Here is a 10,051-nt window from a genome sequence, read left to right on the forward strand (position 1 = left end):
CAGTCAAAACTGTCATTCATTGATACATACTGTATGACAGTGGTTTTCAACCTGTGGGCCGCGGCCCCTAGTGGGTCGCGATGGTATTGCAGGTGGGCCAATTACTATTAAAATAAATAATATTATTATTAATGTATGTAAAAATGTCTAAGTCATAACATAATAACATCATTTCATATATATAATTAAATAAGCCCGAGTTATTTTCTATTCATTGCCAGTTCATTCTAGGGCTGTGTGATAGAAATCATCATAAAATCACGATTTGAGCTTGCGCGATTTCTAAATCGCTTTATAGCACGATTTTCCACGGCCCTGACCACCCGCAGTATGCCATGCGATCTAATCAGAATGCAACACGCCTAGCGCGAGAACAGAACAGACTGGGAATATGCCTACGTAACTCCAGGTTCACACACTGTCTGTGATGTGCCTTTTTTTGGAGCCCATGTTAACGGATCAGAGTGTTCACACTGCACGCGGTAAAAGGCTAGAAATAAAAATTTACGAAAATAATTAATATCTAGCTCATGAGCATAGAGAGAGTTCTAAATGCACAGGACACAGTTTGAGCGAGAGGAGACACGTTTTAAGTGCGCACACTCTCTCCGGACGAGAGCAGCGTGTATCTGAGCAAGCACGTCTGGTTTTGTGACAGAGCAAAGGAAATCTGCTGCGAACAGAGAGATTCGTGCTCGCGCATTAATTTAATGTGCTTTCGCGTTACATTAATGCGCTCTCGCTGCTGCTTCTGCACCGCTAACACATACTGTATACGCACTGCAAACGGAGTAGGCCTACGTGTGAACCTGTATAATGTATAAAAAATCTATTTCAACAACTGAGGCACCGCTACAATTAATGAGCTCTTTTAACAATGTATGGCAAAAAAGAAAAAAAGTCCCTGGAGACAGGATTTATTTATTTATATTTTTTTGCCATGGGTCTAGAAATTTTGTCACACCTTTACTTAGTGATTATTTTGACTTATGTCTGTTCCAGAGACGTTACAACCTTTTGATAAAGCTCTAGTTGGTTTTCTTTTGGAAATATGTTTCAAATTCATCCTGAATGCATTTATGACTGTAAAGCATATCTGTGTGTGTCAAAATTGTGATTAAAATCGAAATCACAAAATTGATCAAAGAAATCGCGATAGGTTTTTTTTTTTTTTTTTTTTTTTTTTTCATATCGCACAGCCCTAGTTCATTCAATAAATACAATTAACAATCAAGCTTCTGAGTACTAAGTTATTAACCCAACAATAGCGGGGTCAGTTCATTTCTTTGCAATGGGCCAAGCAAACATATGTGTTTGGTTGTGTGGGCCGCGAGTTGAAAAAGGTTGGGGACCACAGCTGTATGATAATCTGACAATTAAAAAAAAAAAAAAATGAACAATTCATGACGCTCTATAATTTTACATGGAACTAGAGGAAGACTTTTGTGAAGTTCATATTGTAGAACATAATACAGAACTTTGTGTAGTCAAAACTAATCAAGTCTAGGAGGATTGACCAATCTGGACCGTTTTAAAGATAACAGACAGGATCATATAGACCCAAATATTTAGTTTCAATTTTGATTAATTAATTTAAATGTACTCTGATTTCAGAGTTGCAGTGATATTAGAGCCTTCATGTCATCTCACTCCACAGTAATTAACATTTTGAGAGTTAAAGAGCAGGTCATTGGGTTTTTGAAAAATATCTCTTTTGCAGTTTATAATGTAGCTATCCTTAAATGAAAACAATCTGCAAAGTCGTTAATCAAAAAAGTGCATGATAAATAAAGATATTGTCTCTCAAGAGAGAGTTGGTTCTGAATCACCTTAACGAGTCGTCATATTTTCGAATCTTTTGCCTGTTACCGGTATACGTCACCGGGTAACACATTTGCATAATCCCCGCCTGCCCATGAAATAGGAACACTTAGACCTACCCACAAACGCTTCTGCTAGTTAGTGTGTTTACATCATGTTTAAGAAGACGCTGTGTTCAAGGATACCACATAACTACAATTAAAACCTTTTGTTGTGTGCATGTAATTTTACCAAGGACTGATTCTCTAATCTTGGCTTTCATCTTCGTTGGCTTCTAATCTTCTTAATTTGGACTAACAAACTCTCCAAAACACAACCTGTAAGTACGATTGATACGATGTGTACATTTTCAATTGAGTGCTCAAAAAAAGTTTTTGTGCTAATATGTAATGTATAGGCTACCTAGTGCAGCTTTAGGTTTCCAGGTAAAGCATAGTATCACTGTCCTACTGTAGTTCTGATACACACCAAATGCGACTTGCGCGAATTAATCGCCCTATTCACGTGTAGTTGGACGCTTGAACATTTTGAGTTTATTCGCTTCATTCGTGCGTGAAATTCGCTTCATTCGCACGTGAAATTAATTTCACAACAGACGCGAATTCGCGTCATGGAAGGGGCTTCTGCCAGTTGAGTTCATGCAGCATTGTGATTTCAACCACCATTTATTCTGATAATTTTCATAATATTACTGTTATCGTGTCAAGAAATGTAGTTTTAAAAGTATTTCAGGCAAGAATGTAGTTTTAAACTCAAATATGTGGTTTATTTATAAAGACAGCGGCTATTTAAAAATGTGTTTCGCCGATTTTGGAGTGCTCATGTATCCACCGAGAGCACTCTCAACTTGGCTAATCCTTCTGACATTTGCCGCTGGCTCTGATGTCTCTTTAGTGGTTAAACATAAAATATAATGGGGTAAATCTAACAGGTAATATTTGGTCTTTATTCAATTAATCTATTTCTTCCAAGCAAGATCCTTTTTATTCCTGTTTCTGTAAAAGTATGAAGAAGTATCATACAGCTTCGGGTATCCACATACAGCGACGATGACTTTGTCCTCCATTGTTGTTTCGTATTTTCCCTCCGCTCACTACGTCGTAATCACGTCACTACTAGAGCAAGCTCCTTATTGGTTAACGCGGCGCAAAATTTCGGTAAAGTTCACATTTTTCAACTTGCGCAAATCACGCGTTTCACGCGTCAAAAATGCCCGAAACACTCAATTTGCGCCGCGGGATGTCTTTTTGCGTCTTTGCATTGACTTAACATGTAAATCATTCGCGCTTAACGCTTCATTCGTGTCTGGTGTGAACTCACCATTAGGCTGGTTCTCTGCGTTCTTATTAAAAGTTAAGACAGAGCGTTTTTTGTCTGTCGTTCTTCAAACATTACAGTAGACATATTTTGGTTTACAAACTGTGTTGTTTCATCAGGCTAACGTATCCACCAAGTGTTCACAGTTTAGCAGCTTAACTTTAGCTGTGGGCATGATTTGCCAGCATAAGTGTTTTTGTATTTTATGTCATTATTATAAGAACGGATTGGAGCACTATATTACTGTTTTATGTAAAGGTGCTTTGTCAATGCTAGCGCTGGCTAACTGGCTCAAGGACTCCTCTCTGTGCCAATCACAACAGGCTTGGCCAGCTGACCAATCAGAGCAGAGTAGGCTTAAGGAAAGGAGGGGTTTGCTCAGAACTTGCTTGGAATGAATTGTTTCGAAATCATTGGTAAATGACTCTGTAATTTTCTCCAAATATACATTTAATATTAATGTTTTCTGACCTTAGATGCATTTAAACCTGTTGTTTGGGACTCAAACACAATATTAGGACACTTTAAAATACCATATGACCTTCTCTTTAAGTCACTCTCCCACACTTTAACTTATATTTAGGCAATGTGATTAATTGAATATACAGTCATACATTCAAAATCAGATCAGTTATCACACTAGAAACCTGTCACTCATGAATCATCTCATCTGTCTGCTCTGCTGATCCCTTGTGATTGGCTATAAGTGCAGCTGTCAACGTTAACATAAGTGCCTCTGCAGTGTGTGTGTGTGTGTGTGTGTGTGTGTGTGTGTGTGTGTGTGTGTGTGTTTAGTAACGTCTTAATGACTGTTTGGATGCAATACATGCACACTCGGGTTTGTTTGTTAACCAATAAGTCTATACAATTTAGATGTTTGAAAACTGCCAAACTGACCCCAAACCAGCCCAAATTTTGTCCACCCGCCCAAGCCAATTTTTACCCACACAAACAATTAAAAAAGTGCCCAATTGGGCAGAAATCCCACCCAATCTGGCAACACTGACCCCAAGGTCAAGGTCAGTTTATTTATATAGCACATTTAAAAACAGATAGTGTATGGCAAAGTGCTGTACATATACAAATGAAGTAAATATAGAGATTAAGAGAATAAAAAGAAATAACTCAAAACACAATCAATACAAAAAAACATTAACAAACATACATTTCATCCAAATGCCAAGGAATACAGATAAGTCTTCAGGTGGGATTTATAAACATTAAGGGAAGGCGCAGATCTAATGTCTAGAGGTATGCTGTTCCAAAGTCTAGGACCGGCTACAGAAAAAGCCAGATCCCCCTTAAATTTCAAGCGAGAGTGAGGTATATGTAAGAAGAGTTTATCAGAGGATCTGAGAGAGTGAGAGGATTGCTGATAGCTGAGAAGTTCGGACAAGTATGATGGGGCTAGATCATTTAATGCTTTATACACAAATAATAAAATCTAAAAATGGATCCTATGCTGCACTGGTAACCAATGCAGAGATGCTAGGACAGGAGAAATGCTTTCTCTCCTCAGTACCAGTCAGCAACCTCGCGACGAGATGCGCACGACAATCGAATGCTATTAATTGCACAGCCCTAGGATAAAATCAGATCCAGTGTGTGGCCATGGTCATGAGTTGCGCCAGAAAAATGCTGTGTAAGATTAAAAGAGTCAATGAGCTTAATAAAGTCCCTAACCATTGGCTTGGAGGGGCATCAGACATGAAAATTTAAATCACAGAGAATAATAAGACTGTCTGTAGTAGGCACAATGTTTGACAGAAAACCAGCAAAGTCCCGAATACAATCCTTATTGTAATTTGGTGGCCTGAAAATTAGAGCACAAAGTACTGGACAAGGCAACTGTAACTGGAGTAGTTGAACTTCTAAGGTATTATAATGATCCGTGGGCAGCAATCGGCACTTAAAAGTGTTTCGCCCCATAGTCCTAGGCAAACTAAACAACTGACAGTCATTTAGGGAAAGTTCAATTATAGGATCCAACTCACCGCTGCGAAGCCAGGTCTCCATTGTAAGTAAATAATCCAGGTCATGAGACGTAAAAAAGTCATTTAAGATGAAAGTTTTATGAAGAGATCTCAAGTTTACCATAGCCAGTTTAGTAACATGAGTAATTTCTTCAGGGGATATGATCGATGGCTTCGTATAATCCAGTGACCGGAGATTTAGTAGATTAGCACATCTTTTGATGATCCACTGTAGCGCAAACAGATGTAGCCACATCTGGTAGGATGGGCAGTAGACAGGTGTAATGGGGGGTCATAGTGCGCTGAAGAGAGAGGTTTTTATCCCACCTATCGACTCCACACAGATCCAACGAGCAAGACATGGATGTGTGCAAGGATCTTTTCAAAAATGACAAAAAGTTCCACACTCTTTTCCACGCCTTCTATTGCCTATTAATTTCAGATGAAATGAACAGCCGACATGGCAAGCGGCCTTCGGGAATGCTGAGAAAAACCGGGTGTAGAAGAATTTCTCTCCATTCGGATTTCGAGCACACATATCCATGACAGCGGAATATATTTTAAGAAGGGTTTGGGGATCATAGGAAATTAAGGTACTGATTCCTTGAGCACACACATACTGTAGATAGCACCAAAACGTACAGGAAAGACAGCAGAGGACAGGAGCGACGGCAAGCCAACAACCACAATGGCGCCATCTTTTTTCCAAAAAGGGGAGAGTACACACCCCAGAGCGAGTGTGGGGTGTGAGACTGGGATTCTCAAACCTGCAATAAAATCATTCAGGTCTTCAGCCAGTTTTTGATTTGTCACAATGCAGAGGGATGGTGTCTTGTAGCTGGTGATTGCTTTCAGGCCTTTCCGCACTGATGCAGGGTTGGCTGAAAACTGTATCTCTGGTCACTCTGATATCCTTTGTCGGTGTGTTTCTGGCCTGTTGTACAAGGTTTTTGTCCCCAATCCTGTATACATTCTTTTTGGCTTGACAAAGCTGTTATTTTTGCGGTTAACCATGGTTCATTATTGATATATACTAAATAAGTCCTAGTGGGAACACACGTCTTCACAGAAACTGATGTAGGATGTCAGTGTGTGAGTAAGCTCATGCAGATTAGTGGCAGCAGCTTTGAAAACACTGCAACTGGTTCAGTTGAAATTAGGGTTGGGCGATGTCTAGTCTACAATGAAACATTGTGATGGACAATGGCATCATGGGGTGGGGTGGAAGGTGTACCCTAGGCATGAAACAAATAACGCGTTCTGCGGAGCAACTAAAAGGTTAGCCGCTTCGTTACAGTACATGAAAGCTCACTTACCACATTCACAGAGTAAGGAAAAATATCTGATAGGACAATGGCAAATGATTTGCAGATTCTGAGGACCAGTGACAACCATCTAATCTTGTCAAATGTGTGGTAAGTACTGCCACTCAACATCGTGAACTCTATCAGCCATCGGCAATGGATGATGGCATAGTCTATAGGCCCAACCCTAGTTCGAAAGCCTGTTCAATGATGTAGTTTCCTGACATCCATCAACTGAACAGCATTTTGTTGACATGTTTCCGTGTTGTTGTTGCTCAGCAAAGGTGTAAAAAGTACTAAAAAAATATTTACTCAAGTGAAAGTACAAGTACTTAGTAAAAATGTTACTCAATTAAAAGTAAAAGTATCTGGCCAGAATCATACTTGAGTAAAAGTAAAAAAGTACCACATTAAAATTGTACTTGAGTATTAAAGAAGTAAAAGTAAAAACAAGAATGAAACCTAGAGATTCTTGTTTAAGCTTTTAATCTCTAAAAACATGAATGCACCACATATAAGGTGAATGAACCACATACAAGGTTTTATCCTGCTTTAGAACTGTTTGTATTTAATTGAATTTAATTATCAAACTATAAGACTACTATCTAATGACAGTATGCAACATGCTACTCAAAGTTGTAAAACCTCGGATTTAACTTGAGCAGAAGCTGATTTTCAAAATTGTGAGTGTCAAGCCTAGCTCTTTTGGGGCTGAAAAGCAATCCTGCAGTGCTGAAAAGCCTCTCACAAGCAGCCGATGCAGGAAGAGGTGTATTAGTCTTGATAGAGAGACTGCAAATAGCAGGGAACGTGAGCAGAGACTCCCTGGTGTCTGAAACACAGGCCAGATATCCATCCAACTCTTTTCTGGTTTCATAAGTTGTTGGTTTCAAAGAAGCGAAAAAATCTTCATCAGATGAACTGTTGGCCAATTCCTTAGTGTGATGCAAAGGCTCCAGATGCAGTCTGATGCCTACAAGATTGAGCAGATATAGAGAAAGGTTTGGGATTCTGGGAACAAATTTTATGGGTTGTGTCATTAACTACATTTACGTGCTGTCATCCACATCTAAATGTCTACAATCATGCAAATAACTTACTTTAGCATAAATTCAAACAGCATTTCTAAGCCACATGAGACATTAGAGTTTTGTTTCAAGAAACACTGAGGGATAACTACAACCTGTTGCATGAGTACTATACATCAATATTCATATTGAGATCACAGCCAAAGATAGTCTCATAATATTCCTAAAAAGTACCAAAAAAAACATTGGTATGGCTTAGGGCTGGGCGGTATGTTAAACGATATGGAATTAGGCAATACCAATTAAGTATTAAGTATAGGCAATGAATATCAATACTACAGTATATTTTGATACGAGCACATCTGAAAAATATCAGAGGATGCAGTGTGAGCTGCTGCAGTGAAAGTACATAGTACAATTTGTCCTAAACATGTTAAATAAATAACTGGTACGATATAGTTAAGTTTAAAGCAGCTTGTCTGGTGTCAGATGCTCTGACAGACTGTTGCTGACTGACAGACTTGCCCTATTGAATGCATTTGAGATGTGGTGCTTTCCTCAATGCTTAACTTACATTTTACAGGTATATTCTCCATCTGTAAATGTTAGAAAGTCAAACAAATGTCTATTTCACTGTCAGGAGAGGACAACGAGCTCCTGCAAGTGGATCTACGCTAATATTGAAGCTTCCGTGAACGCGCGCCGCTGCTTGCATGCGCGCCAAACAGACAGAGCACTATAGAATAGTAGCGCAATAATTCTGACTAAAATATACATATTGCTAAAATATTTGTTGGTGACAACAAATTTGCTATATGTGGAATTTTTAACCTACAAATATATTGAGTTTGTGCTTTTAATATTTTTTTAGTTTTAGTTTAGCCTTTAGTCAATAAAAAAAAAAAAAATTTAGATTGTAATGTTTCAATGGTAGAATTTAATGTGATTTTAACCTAATTTTTGCACATAATATTATTGCATAGCCTACATAACATTCACTAAATTTGTTTCCATATCCTTCAATATTAACATTGTTTGTAGGATATCATTGGGCAGGATGTGAAATAACATTTATAGAAAAACATAGAAAGTACCGAGATACATATTGCATATCGCCATTTAACCAAAAAAAAAAAAAACAAGATATTAATTTTTGGTCATGTCGCCCAGCCCTATGGCTCAAATGTTGCCCAGATTGGAAATCGTCAAGTGTATGTTGCTTGCATTAATTTACCTTGTTTTATGATGGTTTCATCATTTGTCCAAGAGGTCCGAAATTTAGGGAGAAGGATGGCAGCTGCGATGATCTCGGGATCTTCAAACATACGCTTGAATTGTGTTTGGATTCCTTGTTGTAGGGCATCCACAAGTGGGCCACAGTACCTGAGAGACTGGCGGATTCGCATAAGTTTCAAGCTCAACTGATGGACACTAGGCAGCAGCCACCCCAGCTGTGTATTCATTTCCGCTTGCAAGATGTCGAGTACTTTTGCAACAGGATGCATTGTGTTGGCCCACTCTGTCAAGAACAGCATTTCTGCTGGATTAAACCTAAAGGAGTAATTGGCATAATCAAAGAGTATACAACAACAACAACCCAAATTTGCATCAATAGAGAGGAAAAATACTTACATTGGAACCTCAAGAAAGGTGCATATATTCCTAAGTGTGCCTTCTCCTGCATCTTTGCAAATTTGAAAAATTCTGTCAACAGCTATGAAAGTTGAATTCCACCTAGTTTGGTTTGGCCTTAAAAGCTGAAGCCTGCTTTCTGCTTCAACAGCTTCAGCTGCTAGAGCCGATCGGCTGCTTTTATTCCATAAAGCTTGACACTTGCCAAAGACAGAAGAGTAGAGTTTCTTGTAGTGTTCATTTGAGAGAGCTTTTTGGGCATCTACGCTTGAGACTAAATTAAGTATGTGGCAGGCACACTTTTGATGTTTTGGTAGATGAAATTCGAAGCCATCATCATGGTCCAGAACTTGAGAGTCGTCTTGGAATTCCACGCCATCACTTCCCTCACCACAGCCTTCAGAATCAGTGTCATCATTTTCACACCTTCTTGCCTCAGTTTCGATATCATTGTTTTCCACACCAAAAACTCTGAAAGCCTTGAGGAAGTTGGAACCATTGTCTGTGGTTGTGCAAACAACCTTGTCACGTATTTCATACTCTGAGTGGATATCATTCATAGCACTGGCCAGTACCTCAAAAGTATGAGAGCCCTTTTATCTTTTGCAGGCAAGTGCAGCGGAATGTCTTTCAAGACTTTCAGGGTTGATCCAGTGAGCAGTTACACCAATGAATGACTTTCTACATGCAGTCCAACAATCCACTGTGGTTGCAATCCATTTAACTTCACTCATGGCAGCAGTCACTTTCTGTTTCATGATCAGAGCAGCTTCAGCTATCTTGGAACGTAAAGTAGGCCTTGTAATGACAGAAGTGCCAGACTGCAGTGTACTAATCAGCTCTTTAAATGATGGCAGATCAACAGTGCTGAAAGGATGAAGTCCTTGAATTATGTACCTTAATACAGCTTTTCAAGTGATTGGAGACCCATGTTTAACTGGGAAAACTGAGTCAACTTTCAGTTGCTTACTGCTGG

The 10,051-nt window shown here is 39.0% G+C and overlaps 1 protein-coding gene across 1 annotated transcript; it reads right to left on the minus strand.

The window, feature by feature from the left end:
- Positions 1–6,992: 6,992 nt before the first annotated feature.
- Positions 6,993–9,163, minus strand: LOC122137070. The gene is made up of 2 exons (XM_042722490.1): positions 8,678–9,163; positions 6,993–7,388 (listed from the first exon to the last, which is right to left on the minus strand). The coding sequence occupies exons 1-2, from the start codon at positions 8,976–8,978 to the stop codon at positions 7,042–7,044; spliced, it is 648 nt and encodes a 215-aa protein (XP_042578424.1). The 5' UTR covers positions 8,979–9,163; the 3' UTR covers positions 6,993–7,041.
- Between the last annotated feature and the right edge of the window lie 888 nt (positions 9,164–10,051).

The sequence above is a fragment of the Cyprinus carpio genome, chromosome B4, assembly GCF_018340385.1.
Source record: "Cyprinus carpio isolate SPL01 chromosome B4, ASM1834038v1, whole genome shotgun sequence".
NCBI lineage: Eukaryota > Metazoa > Chordata > Actinopteri > Cypriniformes > Cyprinidae > Cyprinus > Cyprinus carpio.

Coding starts and splice junctions, on each gene's coding strand:
- LOC122137070 (XM_042722490.1), bottom strand. CDS start 8,978: ATGCTGTTCTTGACAGAGTGGGCCAACACAATGCATCCTGTTGCAAAA. Junction 7,389..8,677: donor TGAAACCATCATAAAACAAG/GTAAATTAATGC, acceptor TCAATCTTGTAG/GCATCAGACTGCATCTGGAG.